The sequence below is a fragment of the Sinocyclocheilus rhinocerous genome, unplaced genomic scaffold (genome assembly GCF_001515625.1).
Source record: "Sinocyclocheilus rhinocerous isolate Xijiao unplaced genomic scaffold, SAMN03320098_v1.1 scaffold545, whole genome shotgun sequence".
NCBI classification, from domain to species: domain Eukaryota; kingdom Metazoa; phylum Chordata; class Actinopteri; order Cypriniformes; family Cyprinidae; genus Sinocyclocheilus; species Sinocyclocheilus rhinocerous.
In genome coordinates this window covers 112,095-136,226 of record NW_015659704.1, presented here as the reverse complement: position 1 = coordinate 136,226, position 24,132 = coordinate 112,095, and the positions used below count along the sequence as shown (strand labels likewise).

The window sequence follows — 24,132 nt, the reverse complement described above, 5'->3', positions numbered from 1 at the left end:
GCAAGGAGGAAACATTTCATGCGTCTTTTCTCAATTCACTCATTTGTAATACTGTCTAAAATCTAAAAACTGGTGGAGCCAGTCACAAACTAAATACTGCCTATCAATGAAAAACACAGCAAGATGATGTTTTGAGACATTTTGAAGCACTAAAACATACACAAATATATTTTTCAAAGCTGAACTGTGTAATATGAAATACAAGACAGTGTTATAAACTTAAATCTCATTTTGACAAAATACACCTTGGTGAAAGAAAACTAAGGAGACAATAGAGAAAAGACAATGATAGTTTATTTGTAACCTTATCTTGTGTATGAACTACAAACTCTGATTTCTATAATCGATCTCCATCTTTTTTTAAAGGTCATGAAATAATGTTTACATGAAAATCAACCCAGTCGTCTTTTACAGCATATCTCGCTCTCTCTCTCTTCTTCTTCTTCTTTTTTTAAAAATCTTTTAGAACAGGTTGGCACATGTAAAATTAAAATTTAAAAAGTTGTTGTTTTGTTTTTTTCTTTTTCTTTTCAAAATGTATTTTTATAGAAATCTACCACTAGAACAGCATTCCCTCTCAGAGACGAAAAGAAAGAAGTTACGTGAAACGGAGAGAAAAGCATCTCGTTCACTCCTAAACTGAAACCCAAAACACAGATGTGTTTGCATGAAGGGACTGAACAAACATACAGAAAAAGAAAATCACAATAAGCCAAAAAACAAAAATGATAATAAAAAAATATCATATTATAAAAAAATGACAAAGACCTTTTCCAAAAATTATGACAATTTAAGACAATGATTCTATTCCTTAAAATAAATAAAATGCAACTGAAAACCCAATGACTTGGTTTACTTTTGTGCTAAACTCCATTGATTCATGTTCAGATTGACATCAATTTCAGTGACAACGCAAACTAAATTCAGAAAGACAAGAAAATGAATTAAGATTCGAAAGAGCAGCATATTCAGATGAAGAACAGTCTTTTTTTGCACGCTTTGATATCTTGATTAGAAAATGTACCAGATGGCCTTTGCTTCTAGTGGGCAGGAGGTACGCTCAAAAACTTTTTCGTAATGATCTGAAATAGCAAAGCTGACAAGCATAATTGCATTAGATCTTTTAAAATCAGAGTGCATCTGCTGTGTGATCAAAATACAATACGGAAAAGTTCACCGAATGCCACATGGTATCAGTCGGCATCTGTATTAAGACCAGAAACGCAAGAGAAAAATCCCCTTGTCAGTCCCCTGTGCGCTTTGCATGAATTATGAAGGGCCAAAAACGAAACGCTACGGATCTGAATAAAATGTCACAGGTTTATTGGGTTAATTCAAATTACCTATAGACCTCTAGATTGCTTTATAGATTAAATTATGCACTTTAAATGAGTCCACTTTGGCTCTTTCACCCAGCCTCGCTCTCCCATTTGACTCTGAATACATTTAAAGTGTCAAGCCAATGTCTGTCGGCTACTCCCCACCCCATCCAAGGTCATTGGTTTCTATAGTCACCGTCTCAGGCCATTCTGATTTCATAAATTAATTCATAATGTCAAGTCATTCCCCCTGCAGCCAAAGGCTACTGTGTGTGTAAAGACGAAGATGGATGTATCATCCTCAGTCTGTACCGAAAATAAACTAAAGTGACTGAATATGATTTAAAAGTTTAAAAAGAATTGCATAACTGCCTGAAAAGATTGACAGTGCAGAATGATGGAAGATAGAATATGAAAGAATTCAAGAAAAAAAGAACTAGTGAGAGGGAAAAAAACATAATCGGTTCACAGAATCTATAAAGACACACCTGAGGCATCTTTGGAAGCCTTAGATCTGAGCCGCACTGACTTTGCCCACTTATTTAGAGTTCTGTGTCTGGCTTTTAGACCATTCCAGAATGATTTCATTCAACTGTATCCATGGAAAGCACCAAGACAAGTGGATTGAAATGGAAATGGTGCTACGTCAGTACCAGCTTTATGCTTTTTCCACTTCTAATAAAGGCCTACAATCTTCAACCCCCTGCCCATATAGAATTAGGCATAGAATGTGTGTGCTGCATCTGATTATTGGGAAACTTTAGTTGGGTGTCAAGGATGAACTGCCACAGGGACCCAAGTTGTTGTACGCAATGAGAAAGAAAATGCAGAAAACAGTTTAAGGACTTAAATAAAGCTTATTTTAAGCATGTGATGCCTTAACATGTATTTAAGGTCAAGTGGGATGCCTCCAAACGCTAACTTAATCCATAAATCTTCTGGCCCGAGCACAGAAATGATTTGAAATTGCCTGCTTGCATCAAATAGATATGTGTTCCTGACATTTGGCCCGGTTTTAATTGGGACACGTTTCCAGGGCTCCTTGTTCTAAATTTTAGAGTGGAGAAGCCAGGCATACATCTGCATGTAATGTGTAGCAGCCATCCCTGTTGAAAAATTAGCTGTTTAAAAGCTTGTCTTCCAGTCTGTCCAGTTGAAAAGTGCCCAAAACACCTCTAAAACCAGCTAACAGACGGACCAATATAGTTTAAAGAGCCTCTTTTTCATCAAGGACAACTGAATAACGTGACAGCCAAAAATCACTAATTAAGGGGACGTCAATAAATTAATCCTTTAGAATCAACATGATCAATTTAAACAATTATGGTGTGGAAGTTTTCTAATTTGACAATCTGTAACCTAAGATTTTAAACGTATCGACATTAAATGTGAATCTTGAGATTTCAGAAAGTATGCAAATGACTTGGGTCCTCACGTACAGAACAATAGATTTAAACAGAGTTTAAAAGCATATTAGTAAACCAACAACCCTTAAAATAACATAAAAAAAACATGGAGAAATAATTGCTGGAAAAATAATTGCAGATTACATCTTTTCTTGATTAAACCACAATAGTTATTTTCCTTAAATAAATAACTTCTGTTATGTAAAGACACTTTTGAAACGGTTGACGTACACTCAACTCCCAATGTCCTTTTCTACCTGTCAACATCCTTCTCGTACGTCTTGCATCGGTCTACTGTGTCATTGTTTCGACAATCTTCAAAATCGATATGTCACTTACTGTTCCTTAAGAGTTTTAGAAGTCTTTTTTTTTTTGTTTAATCCACATTATGAAAAGCAGTTCAAATCTGGGTTTCTTGTACATTGTCTTTTGAGCTGGCCCGAATTAGCAAAGGTTCGTGGGCAGAGCTGTGTATAGAATTGATGGTGGAGGCATGGTTGTACGCAGTCTTGTAGGCGTTGTAATGATTCAGGTGCTCATGCTCCAGTGGGGGGAGGGCGAGGTGGCCCTCCATGGTAGGTCCACCCGTTACACAATCCTCGTCTACGTTGATGATCTCGATGGTTCGCGTCGGTGCGTGATGGTTCTGCTGGTGATGCTGTTTGCGCATTTTATAAAATATGATCAGCATGACGGCCGCCATCAGGGTGATGGCCACAAAGCAACCAATGATGATCTTTGTGGTCTTCATGACCTCATCCAAGGTGTTGAGGGAGCCATCAATCAGGGCTGTGACTGGGATGGTGTAGGTCTTGTCGGTGGCCTTGGTGGACAGTGGTGTCCGTGCTGTCATGGTCGTGGTGGTAAAGGAAGGTGGTAAGGTCTCCCAAATCCCAGAAGAAGGAGTAGGGCTGCCCTTCTGCTGAACCGTTGGGTGGCCCACATCATGTGCCGCTTCTGTGGTCTCGACGGTAACTGTAGTGAAATAACTGAAGCTGCTGTTCTCTGTCGAGGACACATTGAGCGTAGCCGAGGCTGTCGTGTTGCCTGCGGAGTTGCTCACCATACAAGTGTACGTTCCCATGTCCTGCATTGTGACATTGGTAAAGTTTAGCGTCCCATCGTTGAGCACGGAAATGCGCACCTTGTACGCCCCGTGCGTCATGATGGACCCATTGGGCGTGATCCAGCTGACTGAGGTCAAAGAATTCGCTCGACATTTCAGTTCTGCTGCCATGCCCTCAGTCACGTTCAGGTCCACTGGTGGCTCCACAATCACCGGTGCATAACAATGGAAATAGTTCTGGTCGAGTTCGCCGATGTAGCGCCCTTTGTGGCTGGCAGGTGACGCGCAGCGTGCACAGCAACTGGTATTGGCCGGCACCATTTCCTTTAGCCACCAACTGAGCCAGAGGATGTCACAGTTGCAGTTCCAGGGGTTGTGGTGCAAGTGTACTCTCTCCAAGTGGTGTAGTGGGGTGAAGAGGTCATGAGGCAGGAGGGTAAGGTTATTGTGGGCCAAATTGAGCTCCACGAGGGACTGAAGATCATCGAAGGCATTTCTCTCAATCGTCTGGATCTGTGCATGCATCATCCACAGTTTCTGTAAGTGGACGAGGCCTTTGAAAGACCCTGGCCTTATTATAGAGAGCTGGTTTCCTGACATCTCCAACTCATCCAAACGGACAAGAGGAATGAGGTTGGGGATCTCCTTTAAGTTGCACATGCCCAGGTTCAGGTACCGCAAGTTGCTGAGGCCTTCAAAGGCACCTTCTGAGATATATGAGAGCCTTTTCAGCTCGCCCAAGTCCAGCCTTCGCAGCGATGGTACACGGTTGAAGGCATAAGAGGGTATACTCTCGATAGGATTATTCCTCAACCAAAGCTCTTTAAGTTTGGACAGGTACTCGAAAGCCCCATTGGGGATTGTGGTTAGACGATTATCGAAGAGCTCCAGAGTGTTGAGGTTAGCCAGCCCATTGAAAGCTCCGATTTCAATGTTGCGGATGTGGTTCTTGCTGAGCTGAAGGATCTCCAGGTGCCTTAGATGCTTGAAGCTGTCAACCTTGATCACCTGGATGAGGTTCTCCTGAAGGTTCAGGTACCTTGTGTTGGTGGAAATACCATCGGGTACATCTCGAAGGCCACGTCGCGTACAGATGACCTTGCTGAACTGGTTGCTACAAGAGCAGACGGAGGGGCAGGTCTGCGCTCGCACCAGGCCAGCCACCACCAGAAGCTGCAGGGCCAGCGACAGCACGAACAATGGGTCGGACAGGGCCCGGTTCCACCTAAGACCTCTCATCGTCTGCTGCATCAGGGAGGAGGTCATCTTGTTTATCATTCATAATTCGCTGACAGGTTCTCCACTCTTTGGGAAGGGTTTTATCAGGCCGAACTGCAAAAAAAGAGAGAAAGAACCATATAAGATTTGGAATACCACTGTAGATGACACTAACACAAATCGATGCTAAAACAGACATACTATAAATAATACACACTAAAATGTCATACATATTCAATCTTTTTGAGTTTCTGTTGCTTATTTGCACATGTTTTTCAGTGCCTGTATCACTTAACAAATTATGCAAATTAGGTAATGCCATAAATACTGCAATAAAAGCTGCACTGCAATCGATTTCCATGGTGCGATTCTCCACCAAAAGGGTCAAAACTGTTTAATAAATCAGTGAATTGGAAAACTTTAAAATTAGAAAAGATTTTCTAATATTAGCAATGCAATTTTGAGAACATTCTTTGTTCCATTAAGTTACACAGGTACAAGCCAGTCACTATATAGGTGCTCCAGCATTGAAAACAATCTCTGTCTAGCCACTAAAGTCCCTCTAGCCTAGTGGAAGTGAATCACAGACAAAACATTTCTAACACACACATGCCCCGTAGGTGACCTTGAAAGAGTGTTTCATATCCATTTCATTTTTTTGAGTGTGTGTGGTGTCTGTGAGTTCATGTTTTTGCACACACTGCACTCTCAATCTAAGTCACATAAAGCTGCACCTCAATATTGGGTCTGCTTTCTCTGTTTCCTCCTCTCCTCAGTCAGGGAGATATGAACTGCCTTGTCTGTCTGTGTAACTTTATTTATTCTTGCAGAGGAGGTATAAATAAAAACATGGCTTTCCACCTACCAATCCTTCAATCAACCCCACGTATCAAGTGCGTTAGGCTCTCAGAGATACTTAAAGGCACGTGTGTGACCAGACTGAGAAAGAAATCTGGATGTGGTGGACAAACGCATGTTTGTTTTAGCTTTACATATGAATTTGCATATGTATTTATGCATTTGAAGAGAGTACATCTTACCCAAAACAAGATGGGTTTTATCCTTGTTTTCAAGGGTCTATATAGATTATTTTAGTTCTTGCATTCCCTGAGAATCAAAGCAATGACCTTAGCATTCTTAGCAGCACACTAGTTTAAAAACACAATTTCTCTGAGTATTAGCATGCAGTCAGCTTGTTTTATAAACTTGTATTAAGACGTTGTTGCACTCTCTCCTAACATTTTAAATACTTATCTGAATGCCCCCTACAGAAGTCTAGTCTAGTGAACATAACCCTCAATCTCACTAATTATATAATGCTTCCTCAAGAACGACAAGTCATTTATACAACCCACCGACTAATTGATTATAAAAATGTGCTGCAAATAAACACAGCACATTTTCTCCATAGACACTCTGAGCACTAGAAAAGGTTTTGGATTGCAGGATGTGAAAGAGAGCTGTTGAACATGGATGTTCTTCCCTGTGGGCATTACAACACCATGTTGAAAGCACTGCAAAACTGTTTGTACCACTTTTCACTCTCTGCCTTTCCTCTTCCTCTCGGCAGGGTGCTGGTCTTAACCTAATAGTGACTGCCATAACAATCAATTCTTCCATCGCAAATCTACTTGAATTGCTGCCCTGAAGTCTTCTAGACTGCTGGTGAGGATCACACACGAAACATATACTGAACCGTGTTATCACTAAATGTTTTAAAGGAGAACGACTCGCAGTAGTTAAAACGATATGCTCATTTTTACTTAATTTAATTGAATTTCATGCAGAGATAATTGTAATATATATCTTGCATGTAAATGATCAATTACAAGGAAAGATAAAGCGTTAACTTCACAAATCTTTTCGAAAAACTGAAAATCCCTGCTGGTTTCAAGTGCGGGGTCCGGTTTATCTTCCATGATTTGATTTTACACTAATAAAATTGCATAACACAATCTAGGTTGCTCCAAGTCGAGAGAGAGAAAGAGAGAGGGGAGCAAACAAAAAAGCACTCCACAGAAATCCTGCTGCCTCTCAAACAATGTGCCTGGCAAAATTGGATTTGGTGTGGGAAGGGAATTAGATGAAAAAATGATAAACAAAAAATAAGATTATGAAATGAATACATTTTTAAACTTCTGCCCCAGTAAGAGATGATGAAGCAGGCGGTAAACGCTTCAGCAGGGAGGGAGGTAAAGAAGAGGATCAAGCGGCGGAGGCCTTGAAAGGCGTGAGGTGTAACGAGGTGAATTAATTTTTTCAAATAACATGAAAGTGAATGCCATTGCTGCTGACAACAATGCGGTTGTGTGCTTCTCGGCACAGTGCGAGCTCGAAAAGCTTCTGTGCTTTCTGGCACACAGCGGGGTGAGCAGGGTGAGGTGAGAACAATTATGGCAATCATGCAGTTCTGCACAAGAGAATCAAATGTCAAGAGCTGTATTGGATTACTATGGTGTTCACCTTTGAGGAGAGGAGGTAAGAGAAGATAAAGGAAGAAGGTGAACAGAAGAGGAGGAGGAAGGATAAGATGGAGATGGAAGGGGGAGAGAAAAGGAGGAAGGAAGGAAGGAGAAGGTAAGCAATGGAAGACGGTGAAGAAAAAAAGAGGAAGTAGAAAGGAAGAGAAGGAAGAAGGAGATATAAATAAGTAGTAAATAGGAAAGGGGAGAAGTGAAGTGAAAGGAGGGAGAAAGAGGAAAAAAAAGTGAAGGGAGAGATAGAGAGATATAAGGTAGAAACTAAGAAGACGATTAAGGAAGGAAGGGGAAAGAAAATGAGAAGTGAAGAGGAGGAAGAGGAAGTAGAAGGGAAACGGGAAAATGAAAGGAAAGAACTGAAATGGAAGGAGAGGGCAAGGCAAAAGTGGTGAAGAAGGAAGAAGAGGAAAAGAGGAAAGGAAGTAGGAGGGAAGAGGAAGGAAACAAGAAAAGGAGGAAGTGGTGAAGAAGAGGAAGTTGAAAGGAAATGGGAGAAAAGAAAAAGGAAAGAGAAGTAAACAGGAAGGAAAAGTTGAGGAAAAATAATGTAACAGAGGAAGCAGACAGGATGGTGAAGTAGAAGAGGAAAAGGAGGTAAAAGATTAAAGGAAAAAGGAGAGGAAGTCAAAAGGAAGATGGAAAGAAAAGAGAAAGGAAAGAGAGAGGAAAATAAAGCAGAAGAGAAGGAAAAGGAGGAGAAGGGTGAAGTAGAAGTTAAGAGGAAAATTAGGTAAACAATAAAGGAAGAATAAAAGAATAGGAGGAAGTTAAAAGGAAGAGGGTGAATGGAAGAGGAAAGAGAAAGAAAATAAGACAAAAAAGAAGAGAAAGGAAGGAGAAAGGAGGAGTAAGAGAAGTAGGAAAGAAGAGGAAGGAAACTAGAACAATTAAGAGGAGGAAGGAAAGACGAAGAGTAGGAAAGGGAAGGAGATGCGAAGAGGAAGTACAAGAGAAACAAAACAAAAATAGAAGGCTTACACATGCATTGCATGCAGATGACACCCAGGCCACAGATGCCAGTGATGCTGACAGAAGAGGGTAATGCTGAGCCATGAGTAATGCTGTCATTTAACAAACATTTCATATCAAAACTGCTCTATTCAAAAAAGGTATTGAGAAAATAAAATATTTCCTTTAGATTTCTCAAAACACTCAGAGAGAGAGAGGCTCTGAGCCAGGTTTCATTTATCTGCAGGCTTGCTGGAGCACAATTCATAGGTATTCTGGATAGCATCAATAAACTATGATAGTTCAGCCATTGATTTACAAGACTGGGAATTGCTTCATATAAAAGAGAGAAAAGGAGGAAGGAAGGAAGGAGAAGGTAAGCAATGGAAGACGGTGAAGAAAAAAAGAGGAAGTAGAAAGGAAGAGAAGGAAGAAGGAGATATAAATAAGTAGTAAATAGGAAAGGGGAGAAGTGAAGTGAAAGGAGGGAGAAAGAGGAAAAAAAGTGAAGGGAGAGATAGAGAGATATAAGGTAGAAACTAAGAAGACGATTAAGGAAGGAAGGGGAAAGAAAATGAGAAGTGAAGAGGAGGAAGAGGAAGTAGAAGGGAAACGGGAAAATGAAAGGAAAGAACTGAAATGGAAGGAGAGGGCAAGGCAAAAGTGGTGAAGAAGGAAGAAGAGGAAAAGAGGAAAGGAAGTAGGAGGGAAGAGGAAGGAAACAAGAAAAGGAGGAAGTGGTGAAGAAGAGGAAGTTGAAAGGAAATGGGAGAAAAGAAAAAGGAAAGAGAAGTAAACAGGAAGGAAAAGTTGAGGAAAAATAATGTAACAGAGGAAGCAGACAGGATGGTGAAGTAGAAGAGGAAAAGGAGGTAAAAGATTAAAGGAAAAAGGAGAGGAAGTCAAAAGGAAGATGGAAAGAAAAGAGAAAGGAAAGAGAGAGGAAAATAAAGCAGAAGAGAAGGAAAAGGAGGAGAAGGGTGAAGTAGAAGTTAAGAGGAAAATTAGGTAAACAATAAAGGAAGAATAAAAGAATAGGAGGAAGTTAAAAGGAAGAGGGTGAATGGAAGAGGAAAGAGAAAGAAAATAAGACAAAAAAGAAGAGAAAGGAAGGAGAAAGGAGGAGTAAGAGAAGTAGGAAAGAAGAGGAAGGAAACTAGAACAATTAAGAGGAGGAAGGAAAGACGAAGAGTAGGAAAGGGAAGGAGATGCGAAGAGGAAGTACAAGAGAAACAAAACAAAAATAGAAGGCTTACACATGCATTGCATGCAGATGACACCCAGGCCACAGATGCCAGTGATGCTGACAGAAGAGGGTAATGCTGAGCCATGAGTAATGCTGTCATTTAACAAACATTTCATATCAAAACTGCTCTATTCAAAAAAGGTATTGAGAAAATAAAATATTTCCTTTAGATTTCTCAAAACACTCAGAGAGAGAGAGGCTCTGAGCCAGGTTTCATTTATCTGCAGGCTTGCTGGAGCACAATTCATAGGTATTCTGGATAGCATCAATAAACTATGATAGTTCAGCCATTGGTTTACAAGACTGGGAATTGCTTCATATAAAAGAAAGCAGGATAGGAAGTTCTCCACTGGGTCATCCATCTACAGCCGGATGAACAGCTTATGGGCTGTAGAATCACCAAGTTACCTGCAGCAACAGTGGTAACCTTCAGATGTTACGATCAGGTGCAACAAGACCAGGAATACAATACAAGCCAGAGTACACTTGCTAATATTTAGTAACTTACAGTTATGTCACAACATTGCTGGTTACTTTCTGTGCCAACAAAATATTTCCAAAGAAAGACAGCGGAATGAATTGGATGAGTAATTTGCTTCATTCCTCAATGAATCACTGTTTTGAACTAATTTGTTGAAAATGATTCAGTGACTCACTCAGAGATGGCCACTTGTTTATTACAGAAAGAATCAAGTGTTTAAAAAAATGGATGAGTGAATGCCTCAGTGACTCACTTAGAGTCATTTACTTCATTTCTGAGCAAATCAATGTTTTGAACTAAATGATTGAGAATGATTCAATAAATTACTCATAAAGATGGTCCTTCGTTTATTCCTAAATCAGTGTTTTTGAACGAATAGAATGAGTGAATTTTTCAGTGGCTCACTCATAAAGACTAATTTGTTTAATTCCTGAGTAAATCAATGTTTTGAACAAATTGGTTGAGAATGATTCAAAGACTCACTCATAAAGATGGTCACTTGTTTAATTTCTGAATGGATCAGTGTCTTGATATAATTAGCGGAGTTATGATGCAATGACTCACTCATAAAGAGTCATTTGCCTCATTTTTGAATGAATCAGGGTATTGGACATCATTATTCAATGACTCATTCACAAAAACAGTCACTTATTTAATTCCTGAATGAATCAGTGTTTTGAATGAATTCATTCATAAAGACTTATTCATAAAGATTCTATCGCCACCTACTGGCACCTAACAATGCAATTTCAAACGTGCAATTGCATTAGCGTTCTTAAAACGAGGACTGAATTCGAGGACCAGAAGAAACTGCTGTATAATTAAAATACATTCCAGTCAGTAATGTAAACAATAAGCATTGGTGCCAGGTAGATCATTTCCCTTCTTAAAAACAAAGCTCCCAAAAAGCATCCACCAAGCAAAGAGAGCTTCTCCCGAGGACTCTCAATAATCCTGTGAGTTCTGCAGCGAGGAGGATCTTGGTTCCACTAAAAAAAAAAAAAACACAGGGATGAAAAGGATGAGTCATGCCAAATCAGTAAAAAGCAACAGTGTTTCATTTATAGGGCATTGCGGAACTGCAGCTCTTTCGAGAACCGGGAGAAAAGGCAAAAAAAAGGGGGGGAAAATAACTGCATCCATCACTGTACGCTCATACTCGGGAATGATACAGAACAAAGTATGTGGGCTCCGTCAGACGGTCGCAACTAGAGGTTATGGCGAGGAAATGGGTTTTGGCAACCGCAAAAACAAAAGCAGACTATCTGTTAGCACCGTGCAAGTCCAGACCCCCGCGGCGGTGGCAGGTGGAGACGCACTGGCAGGGAGAGTGCTGGAAAGGCCCCCACAGAGAAAGACGAGGCAAGCACTGTCAGAAAAACTCGCCTGATGAGTCTGCGAGAGAGGAAATGAAAAGAGGTGTCTGGATGTACACAATGACAACACGGAAATACATGAAGGCTGAACGATAAGGGTGATATAAATACTGGAGCTCGTTGAAGGGATCGGCTGTCTAATGAGGTGCGGGATACAAGCAGGTCAGCTGCATTTTTTACAGCGTGGAAATTAAGGGGAGAACAGGGTGCAATAAAATGGTGGAGATGCCATTAAGCCGGATTCTCTCTCTCTCTTCAACATCATTCCCAAGCAGAGCATAGCCAGTGCCGCAGCTGGATAAAATGCAGCATGTGAAACCATGAGCGTATTAATGTATATTCATTCAGTGACAGACATGTTTAAGTACAGATGCATGTCATTTAGAGCTTTTTCCACAATAAAAAATAAATAAAAATTACTTCTACTGCAGTGTTCTGGAGAGCAGGGGAGTCATGCATGAATGTACAATAAATAAACACCAAGTTAAAAACCAAACTCTTATTTTTTTTTAATATATATACGCTGACCCAGGAACATGTCATATTTGAGTAATTCATGTGATATGATGACCATTTCATCATGTATCTATTTCCACTGACCTTGAAGACATACAGTCAGTCTCACTAAATCAACACAACACACAATGACTCCAGTTACAAATCCTGCTAATTGAATCAAGTTCCCATTTTCCATTCTGCACGAGTTAGAATGAAGCGTCGTCATTCTGCAACAGAACAGGCACTTCCAAGTAACAAGTGGCCATCTGGCATATTCTCTTTTCACAAACCACAAAGTTTATGCAAATAAGTTCTATCTTCAAATTAGCATCTCCGCAATACACATCTCTTCCCCAGACACGCCCCCATACGACAAGCCCCGCCCCTTCTCGGGCGCCAGATATCAATATCCCTCCCACTCGTTTTCAATGGGTGCTGCAAAGTTTCTGTTCGACGTCTCCTTGGCGACCACTTTTCCGGCTGGCACTGATTTACTTCCTATCCTTAGTTGCCATGCCAACCCTTGCAAGGAGGTGCCTTCACTACACATGCACGATGGAGACAAATTGTGAAGAAAATCATCTCAATCAACACCAAAGCCTTCATTTGTAATTAGTTCAAAGGTGTCAAAATACACCCTGACATGAAACAGTGACTCGACATCAATTTAATATAGAATTGAATGCAGCAAAAAGACGTCAGATCTATGAATAGCAACTCTTCACTGCTATTTCTTGCTAGACTCACATATTTAATTGAGACAGTTGTGGATTTTCCTATCCAAATGCCACTGGAGTTTTGCATTGTTAATGTCTTCACAATAAGACGCCCTGAAAGCATCTCTAGACTATACTTGATTAAAATGTCAATAAGAGAACCAATCTTCTCTCTGCCAATCCAACAAACAGACAAAGCTCAGTGTCCTCTGGCAATTTATCCATTTCTATTCATATTCAAAACCCCTAGTGGATTTCTTGCCCCTCATTTTAGCGAAATGTATGTTATCTGGTGGAATGATCCAATGACAAGTGATTGAAATACATTAAATAAACAGATACAGCACAAATGCTGCATGGCTGAGGGATTTTTAAAAAGACATTACTGTCAGTGTTTTGCGAAATGGCTGAGGGATATTTTGGGGATGAATTTATGTACTTGTTGGAGCAATAAAGTAGAAAAGAGAGTGAAAGGGAACCGGCACACACACAGCGGGATTGTATGATGTGAGCTTTTCTTATGTAAAATGCTCCCTAAAAGTTCATTCATGTAAATTGGCTGGTGGAGAGCGGCACGTCGGGCTTGATTTGCACAGACGTTTGTCCATTTGCAGGAATTATCGTGATTATACAAAGGGCAGGTCTGAGGGGAGGCATTGCTCTGGGACTAAATCTAAAGTAACTCCAGCGGACCCATTTATGGCACCAGTTAACTAGCCATCTGAATAATTGTGGCTTTGGTGTATGAATCTAATTATGGTCTTGTTTTTCAGTAAAATAAAAAAAAAAATAGAAAAACGTCCTTAAAAATATATTTACTTGAAATGGGAAAATGCTTATGGTATTAAGCCTTGCATTCAAAGAATATGTTTAAAACACACTGGATAAAGTTAAAAATGAAGCTTGAAACAAATCAAATAAAACTTTGAGAATAGGGTGAGAAATATATGAAATAATTATAAACTATATTTAAAAAAAGATATAAATAAACTCAAAATATATTCTTTGAAAACAAAAATATCTTAATATTTTAAAACACTTCGCAAGATAAAGTACATTAATCTTGTTTTTAGTTATTTAGTATTAGTTATTAATTACACAAATTATTATGACTTAGATTTTATTTGTTTAGTTATTTTGGCATATTGAGCTAATCACATAAATTAACTGCATTAACTATTTGAACACAAAAAACTGCATTAATTATTTGAAAGATTTTGGAATTTAATTCATATAAATAAAATAAAAAACAAAGCAAAAAAAAAACATTTGAGATCATTTTGTTATATATATATATAAAAAAGTCCAGGATTTGGCTTTTGGCAAAAGTATTGTGTAAATAATTTGAAAGATTTTAGAAAGTCTGCAATACTTAGAAAATCAACCTAAAATATTTTTTATATATTGTTTTAATTATTATAATTTATTGACACTATTTACATTTATCATTTATTTACATTTAAGTAAATAAATAAATATGATTTTGTAAAGTTGATGTCTTATTCATGTTACCTATTAATTAGTATTATAATTTAGGAAAAAATTCAAAAAAAAACACAGAATAAACAGCACTAACTCTTCAACCCGATCATTGTTACCAATCGACTACAACATTATAATAGTGCTGTATTCTGCAGTAGGCCACATGCTTACGTGATACAGTGTGAATCAATCCTGACCCTTTGACCTACACGTGAACAGCAGGCTGGGAGTAGATGTGTGCAGTTAACCATGGCTGACCAATGCATCCGCAGGGCACCGCATTCACCAAACAATCCAGTCTAAATTATTTCCATGGGCCGCTCGGAGGATGGAGAAGGGGGTGGGTGGGGGTGGGGGTGCGAGGCCTGAGGCCTGGCCCGAGGCAACACATTCTCCAGACAAATGAGCCGTGCAAATTCAGACTCGCCTCTTCAGACAGCGCTGTCGCACCCAGAACACGCTTTGGACCAGTGGTGCTGAAACTGCAAGCTCACACAGACTTCTATATCCAAACAGAGGCCTGGTTAGTGCAGTTACATATGACAAAATACAGCTATTTCACATTTTGATTCAATTGAGTATGGTTATGTAATCCAATTAAACATTAAGTCACGAACAGATCCTTTAAAATTCACATGAAATAACCAATTTCACTAACGTGTCACATTTCTAAGTGAAACAAGATAATTAAATTAAGGACTTGATTTTATCCATCAGAATTGATTACTTTCGGGTTTAAAACATTGTTAATTATTTTAAAGATTTTATGAGGTTCTTGCTCGAAGCAAGGTGAACAAAACTTTGTCAGTTGGATGAGAACTGTGTGAGAAAAGTGTCCAACCAGTATATATATATATATATATATATATATATGTATATTAAATAAAAACAACTTCAATATTCAACTTCAATATCAAACCAATATTTTGTAATATATGCTAAAGTATTCAATATTAGTTTTCTATATTTCTATTTTCTATTAGTATTAAATATATAATATATAGTATTAAATATATAATAAGAGATATATATATGTTTAAAGGTCATATTTAATGATTATCATCTATTGATATATGAATATAGATTATTTTTCTTTTGTGTAACATAAAAAGTCCACAAACATGTATAACGTGTAGCGCGTTTATGTAATGTAACAGAATGTGCAAAAATGGTCAATTTCGATTTCATCTTGACTATAACAACCATTTGCCATCGCTTCCAGTAGTCACACTGAAAACAGTAAGTCAAGACGAGCGCAATGCATCATGGGATACCGTATCCAACACTGACATCCCTCTCTCTCTATTTCTAAAACAATTACACATTCGGATCCACATATCCCCCATCAAAAACACAGAAAACATGACAAGAAATCGATAACCGCAGATAATCTCCTCACGCATACATACAGACGTGACGTTATCTCCCGCATCGCTGCCACCTGCTTTGATGCATTAGTGTAATTAGGAAGAATTGTGTCTGACACACAGATGCCACATCGATCGGGTCGCGATTGGACACCGCTGAGGAGATCTGCTCTTACGATCAATGTCTACACAGCATTATATGTGCGTTTGGACACTTCTTTTCTAGAAATCACATGGTGTGCTGTCTGTCGTTTGATTTCACCAAATTCAATCTGCAGCCTTGGGAGGAAGCTTGTCTTATTGAGGAAGTATTGATGTATGATGAAGTTTCACCTCTGGTAAAAGCATCTGTGCGTTCGCGACCGATGTTACTTTCACAGCTGCATCTGTTCGGCACCAAGGACGCCGGCTGACCGCCAACACATGGCTCAGAGGAACGGGCAACGTCTGCTGGCGCATCGCGAGGCACAGCTGTAGACCGTCAGACCTCATCTAGAAGAAAAGTTGCCTGGACGGCACTTAAAGGGATAGTTCACCCAAAAATGAAAATTCTGTCGTTAATTACTCCCCCTTATATCGTTCCAAACCCGTAAGACCTTCGTTCATCTTCGGAACACAAAATATTTTTGATGAATACAGAGAGCTCTCTGACCCTGCCATAGACAGCAAAGATCCTACCATGATCAAGGTCCAGAAACGTAGTAAGGACATCGTTAAAATAATTTGTTTTAAAATAATAATGACTAATGACTGATAATAATGTTAAAATAATAATGACTTTATTCGACAATTCCTCTCACCCTGGCGCCATTTTGGAGAATATAACGACGTATGCGCGTGCTTTGATCTGAACTTAACACCGTAAGCGTGTGGTGCTGCTGACACAAAACAGAATACGTTGTTTACGTTTAGATCAAAGCACGCGCATATGTCGTTATACTCTCCAAAATGGCGTCAGGGTGAGAGGAATTGTCAAATAAAGTCATTATTTTTGTTTTCTTTGTGCACAAAAACTATTCTCGTAGCTTCGAAAAATTACGGTTGAACCACTAATGTCACATGGATTATTTTATCGATGTCCTTACTACCGTTCTGTGCTTTGATCTTGTAAAGATCCTTGCTGTCTATGCAGGGTCTGAGAGCTCTCGAATTTCATCAAAAATATCTTAATTTGTGTTCCGAAGATGAACGAAGGTGTGAGTGAGTGACATGAGGGTGAGTAATTAATAACAGAATTTTCATTTTTGGGTGAACTATCCCTTTAAGGGAATTCATGAAAAGCCAAAAGCTATTGGTTCCTGTCGTCACTTCAAAGACGCCTACAACTTTTCCGCTATCCTGACTCCCCGTGGAGTGTTTCTCCTAACCGTACTGTCGTTAGCATCGTTTGTCTTTGTTCCTTGTCGCGCTCCAAGGTTGTCAAGTGGGTGTGGATGGACGGATACCTTTTTCAGGATCATAAAGTCAAGTGGCAATTCTGAGCCTCTTCAGTCAGTTCCCCACGCAACACATTCACGTCTGTGAACAAATCACAACAATTTGTGTTAAACAAACACCTCTGCATCTAAACTGACATTTTGTCGTACGATTCAAAACAAATCATTATATGTATTTGTTACAGATATATAGAGTCTAGAGTATGCATGTCTCAAATAAGCCACCAGCACCACGTGTTCACACCACAGAAAAAATAAAAATAAAAAAAATAAAAAAATACGTGGCTGGGAAAATGTGCACAGCTCACTAAATGTTCACATAACAGATCGGCCTGTCAACCTGCAACAAGCAACAATATTGTTTCAGTTTTCTCACTAGTCACTAGACATTAAAGAAACCACATTTAGTGTGTTAACATCAAAGTTTGCATAAAAAAATTAAATACAAAAAAAATTTAATAAATGAATGAATGAATAAATAAATAAGGAGAGAAGAACAAAAATACTACTAAAGGTGCAGAAAGAAAAAAAGAAACACTACAAAACAATAATTTGCAATATACTGTATGTGCTCATCATAGCTCTATTATTCAGGGGGTTTTTTGCTTTAAAGGATAACATAACATAACATAATATATGAGAAAATGCCAAGACAGTCAAAAGATCAAAACATTTCTCATTACATAAATTTATATAAAAAATTTACCAGCTACAACAGAGAGTGAGACTTCTCACGTTTTACAGAGGGGGAAAAAAAAGAAAAAGAAAAGAAAAGAAGTGTCTGAATAATAGTGTCTTGGAACAACATACAGCAACAATAACATTAAAAAGAATAAAAAATTAAGGAAGGGAGTAAAGATTGGATGTCTGATCTTAAAGTATGTATTTTCTACTGCATCAAAAGCAGGAACTCTGTAAATGTAGTACTAAAAGCCAGCGGTAGCAGGAGATGCAGATAGCAGGCGAAATCCCTGCAGGGCTTCAGAGACAAGACATTCTCATGTTACACTACATTTGTTGAATTAATAACAGATAATTTAGCTGCAGGTGCAGGCACACACTGTGCTCCCCGCGTTAAACCCAGCATCCAGGGCTGCTTTCTTCTCTGATCTGAAATCAGTCTCCTCTCAACAGATCTGCCTTTGAACGCATCAGGTTTGCAGAACAAACTCCAGGATCAGAATAATAAAAGCGCTTCTACACAATATGCCACCGCTGGAAAACTGCACATCTGTGTGTCCTCAACAGGCATCTGTATTTTGGGTCCCTAGGCGAGTAGGTCTTATTTACTGACAGCTCTGTACTTTGCCCTACAGTGTCCCGACGACAACAAAATATGATATGATAGTGACCCAAAAATGAAAATTCTGTTATCCTTTGCTCTTCATGCCTTTAAAACCCATACAACTTTTTTGATGAACACTGAAGGAGTCTATCAATTTTTTTCTTCTGAACTTATAACTAAAGCAGATTATTGGAGTATGTTTTACAAGAAAATACTATTTCAGTCTTTCTATTTTAAAATTTCCCATTTAATTCAGTGTTGCTTGCCATTTCTTTGTAATTATTTGTGTAATTTACTAGCAATTTCTGAGTGAAAACAGTTTCTACACTTTTTTTCAGTGCATAACTTAAAAAAAAAAGACATGGATAAAAACATACACTGCCAAAAAAGTTTTTTTTTTTTCAAGTTGCAACTAAAAAAAAAAAAAAAACAGTTTTTCTATTTCGAACTTTTATGTTTACTTCTTGCTGTTTTTTTGTATTTTTTTTTTTTTTTGTGAAATTCAGTAGCAATTTCTGAATGAATATTTTATACACTGAAGTTTTAACTAAAAATTATTTGGAGTATGTTTCACAAGAAAACTTTTTACTTCACATTTAATTCAATATTTTACCTGCCATTTTTTAAATTTAATTATTTGTGAAATTCAAATTTTTGTACACCATATTTTTTCAGTGTGCAACTTTCAAAAAAAGACACAAAAAGACCAAAAAAAGTTACAAATAAATGTTTTTTTATTTTTTTATTCAATGTGTTTCTTGACATTTTTTTTTATTATTTGTGAAATTCAATAGCAATTACTGAGTGAAAATTGTTTCAAAATAAAAGTTCACAAAATATTTTCAGTGTATTAGCATCCCACAACAATGGCGTCAGAAATACAATTATTTGAAAAAAAAAAAAAACACCTGAAGGAGATATTTTGCAGAATGTGCTGGTTAAATGAAGTGAATGAAGGCTGTCTAGAGTTTACAAATAAATAAATAAATAAATGCCAAAAAATACTACTAAAGTAATTTCTTGTCCCCGAAGTTATAACTAAAGCAGATTATTGGTCTATGTTTTACAAGAATTCAAAAGCAATTACTGATTGAAAATTGTTTAAAAATAAAAGTTTACATAAAAAAAAAAAAAATGTTCTCAGTGTATTAGTATCCAAAAACAATGACTTCAAAAATGCAATTATTTGCAAAAAAAATCTAATAAATAAATGAATGAATGAATGAATGAATGAATGCAAAATTTTTGGCATACTATCCTTTTAAGGAAGTAAAAAGGGTCAATTTGTCAATTCCTGCTGTATCAGCACAAATTGCATTGTTTAGTACAATCCGTAATTTATGTCCAACCAAAGCTCACACAGTCATTCCCTCAATAACATTTGTCCTGATCAAATGTCGATCTGCATGAGTCAGAACGGCCTTTCTGAAGGAGGCAGCCTCGTGTTTGATGCTTCAGATATTGTGGGTCTAATCGCTGTGGTGTTTAATTTAACAAAGCGACAGAAAAGGCTGAGACAACTAAGGCGAGGGAGCAAATATATATATATATATTATTTTTCAAAGAAAATATTTGAAGTCCCCATGAAATCAGAAAATGTATTTATTTTTCTTTTTTTTTAGTATGAATATGCTAGCCTTAAGATTATCTATAAAGTTGGTGTGCTCCAAAACAATGACAAAAATGTGCATTCAGAAGATATAAGCATTCAAAACTTACAGATTCAGACAGTGTAAATATGCTTTCCATTGTGGCGAAATAAGTCACAATTTTCGTTTCAAGGCACTTCAGTGGATCTTTAACATGAATGCAAAATTTCATGTGTACAGTTACACTCTAAAAAATGCTGGGTTGTTTCAACCCAACTTTGGGTCACATATGGACTAAGCCAGCCATTTGGTTAAATCTTTACATTACATTTTTAACCCAAAAGTTGGGTTAGTCCATATTTGACCCAAAGTTGGTCTACCATTAAAAGAGATCTAAACAGTTTGAGCGTGTTTTCAAAAATATTTTACTCACTCACCAAACTTTTTTGTCATGTGTTGTTGATTTGCTCTGTTCTGCAAGCCCTACAAACTATTGAATCAGAAAATCTGCATAAATATTTCACAAAAACAATTCCACATGATACGAGCAATTTCACTGCTGATTACAGTCTGAAATTACGCTGGAGAAAACGGCGGAGCTTCACAAACTACAGCCATAACTAGTCTATTTCTGATGATTTCAGCACATAATTGTTCAAACAAAAATCAGAGTTGAGTACAAAAAGTTTATTTTGAATCAAAATATGCTGGAGCAAATGTTTGAGATGGTTGAACTATAATATATAATGACTAGCTTGAGAATTAAGACACATGGACTAATTGTAATTCAGTCCTGTTTGATCTCATCTATCTTCCTCTCCAACGAGACGGTTCTTACATCAGCTTGTGTATGTCACATTCAATCCCATCTTCAGACGGGGCTCGGTGCCTGATCTCCAATCAGCCAAAGTGTGTTCCTCACAACCTGTTCCTGTACACTCACCTGCCAAGTCTTCCACAGTGCCAGCAGTTTCTGGACATCTTCACGCTCGGTTTCTCTAGCTGGCTTCGCCCTGCGCACACAAAAGAGAAGAACAGCCACGTTACAATTACAAACCACTTAGATCCTGTCGCTTTCTCCGGCTCCAGATACTCAAAAAGGGAACCGCGGAAAGACAAAGCTTTTGTTTGCAAACCTATTAAACTAGAAGCCAACCTGTTTTCTACTGACTAACTTCAAGTGGTTCCAAATAATAGATGTGCTTAATATAAACATCAATGTGAGAAATCCCCACTTGGACTCGTTCATAATGACCGGCTAGAATAGTTCACAGTTTCCTGAGCAGAGGAGATGACTCAGACGCCACCGCTGCTAAACAAGCAGAAGCATTTCTGTTTGATCCTTATGTTTCTCATGTCTAAGTGGTTTTGGTAAGTGGATAGTGTGTGTTTTTTTTGTGTTTTTTTTTCTGTATAGTTTGCAAAGAGATATTTTGGGAAACAGAATATGCTGACCTGATGGTTAACGCTCATTTACAAATCAATCTATCTATCTATCTATCTATCTATCTATCTATCAAATCACCTTCAATTCTTAAAAATGTGTGCCCTTTTTGGAGCTCCTGAATAAAGACAATAATTTTAATTATAGTTACATAAATATAAATATATAATATACTACAGCCATCAATTAAAAAATAATAGAAAATACATGTTTTATTTGATTTTTTTTTAAATTTGAAAGAAAAATATTGATATTGGTGCAGAACTGCAGGCATACATTTACCAATAAAATACATTTTACTAAATATGTTACTCACTTTTTGACTCATTTTCACTAACTCTAACCAATTAACTGACTCACATTTTACTAACTACTACATTGGAAAATCATATCATAAATATGATACAAGCACAAAACAATGTTTTAATTTTTTTTTTTTTCAGTCCATGAAAAGCACCGTAAAAGTATGATTAAAAGGAGCAAAAAAAAGGAACTTAATAGTAAGACTTGGAATTTGCAGTCAGTCTCTGCTCCATTTTAATTCTTAAGCATTTATTTCTGCATGCTAATAATAAAAAAAAAAAACCGGCACATACCACATTTTGTTACCAAAATGTTAAAGGGGTCATATGATGCGATTTCAAGTTTTCCTTTCTCTTTGGAGTGCTACAAGCTGATTGTGCATAGATAAGATCCCTGAAGTTGCAAAGACTAAAGTCTCAAAACCAAAGAGATATTCTTTATCAAAGTTAAGACTCTGCCACGCCCCCCTAAAACGGCTCGTTCTAACACGCCCCCAACATATCTACCTCACTATGTGGAAATATTACCATAATGCCACCCAAATGTGCACAAGGAGGGGGCTTTGTAGAAAACGAAGCGTTTGAGAGAGGCGGGGCATAGAGGACCTACAATAATGTACAGTATTTGAAAAATAATGTGTTTTTTGAACATTAAAGCATGTCAACATATTCTGTTACACCAAATACACAAAATAATGATCTTTAAAAAAGCATCATATGACCCCTTTAATATCAATTCAAAATACCAAATGCTGATATTTCTCACGTGTCTCACAAACAAACATGTCAGACCAGTTTAAAAATTCTGATTCTCTTGAGCTTTTGTGCCTTTGATATGTTTGTCCAAAAAAATGACCAAATTTTATTTTCAGGCGAACTATGGCTTCTATTCAAGCTGGTAGTTTCCATCACTTTAAAATGGCCAGAAACCATAATTTTCATCAAATGTAATCACTCAAAATGAATTACTGTAGTTTTAGACCCAGCAGCAGTGCACGTTCAAACAAACTCAAACTGGCTGCATATCAGTATGATCAATATAATTATTATATTTAACATTCTTAGATCAATATAAATTCCAGGCAGTCGAGCGTGAGCATGAATCTGACCCCACACACACTGACAACCGCTATGACTATAATTATGCAAACAAATATCTTCTCCAAATATATGTGGGCTTTTTTCTGTCTAAATTGCAGTACAATATGTTCTCATCTGCACTAATGCTCTTCTCTTCCTGTCCCAGAAAGTGAGGAGGCGTGTCATGAGCTACACTAGATGCTTTTCAGGAAGTCTTATATAATACAGAGAGAGACTGAGACTAATAATATGGAGAGAAAGAGACACGTGATACACAAATGCGCACAAGCATTACAAGGCCTCGAGTTACACTGACTGAATCTCCCATGAGCGGTCTTCAGAGAGCGGTTCCTCATATTAATCAAACCAAAAGACAACCATTCATTGACCATCTAATGCAAATTAAACATAAAACCAGCAGGGACTTTCTCAAACCGGCAAGCTTTGATCTGATTGGATGGTATGATATCATATCTATGATCCAGGGTGCATTGGATTTTAGAAGTCTGACTGGAAATAAAGTTCTTCTTACAAGTTACCAGCAACTAAAATGAGATTTGAGATAATATTTCAGACTCTAAACTCTAAATGTTTCAATCAAACTATCTCTTTCTCTCTAAATAGGTGAGAGCTGCAAAACAGATCTGATTTTAGTCAGTTGGAGACTTTGATTTCATGCCTTTTTCCAATAACTGTCCAGATCCTCTAAGCAAACTGATGTGATACCATAAGCATGCATATAAACAAAGCTGCTTGAGTCTGTTTTTATGGGTAGCTCTTGTTGGTTGTGTTTGTTTGATCGACTCCGGACTTCAAATGTTCTTGCTGCTTTGATACTAAAAAAGTGAGTCCATAATCAAGCCCCTTAATGCTTAGACTCATCATTGCTATCATGAGCGCCACAGTCCAATCAGCAATCCCGCTCTCCGTTGACAGTGTTCTAGATCGACTTTTTACTTTTCCCACCTCATGTGAAGTAGCCACATTTCATCCAGGCAGGAGGAAAATATATGCTAGCTATAATTAGTATAGCTGACATACATACTCAAACGTGCATACATTAGACAAGGATGTTGCAGACAAAATTGAAACACCCAAATAGCCATATGATCAATTAAAAGCTATAATAGTAATTTACATCTTTTTTTAGGTTTTATTATAAATATTCATAAAATATTCATAAAACTGTACGACCTTCAGTGGATCTCAGGATTAAATATATTTTATTTATATATTAATATATATTTGAATTTATTATATAATTTATATATGATGCATATTATTGTTTTTATATGATATTATTTTAATATAATATAGTTTTTACTTTTTCACTACTACTATTTTAGTTTACAATTTTATTGTAGAGATATATACATTCAATATAGTAATTAAT

At 37.5% G+C, this 24,132-nt stretch overlaps 1 protein-coding gene across 3 annotated transcripts in view; it reads right to left on the bottom strand.

The window, feature by feature from the left end:
• Positions 1-2,744: 2,744 nt before the first annotated feature.
• LOC107724054 (leucine-rich repeat-containing protein 4C-like) overlaps positions 2,745-24,132 on the bottom strand; it is a 76,578-nt gene continuing 55,190 nt past the window's right edge. For 2 of the 3 annotated variants that reach the window (XM_016532833.1, XM_016532832.1), the window contains 2 exons: positions 20,857-20,926; positions 2,745-5,123 (listed from right to left, as the gene is read on the bottom strand). In XM_016532833.1, coding sequence (XP_016388319.1) covers positions 3,126-5,069 — 1,944 coding nt within the window. In that variant the 5' untranslated portion in view covers positions 5,070-5,123; positions 20,857-20,926 and the 3' untranslated portion in view covers positions 2,745-3,125. Of the gene's footprint in view, positions 5,124-15,936; positions 16,016-20,856; positions 20,927-24,132 lie in introns of those variants that run through there. The other variant, XM_016532834.1, reaches the window with a different exon arrangement.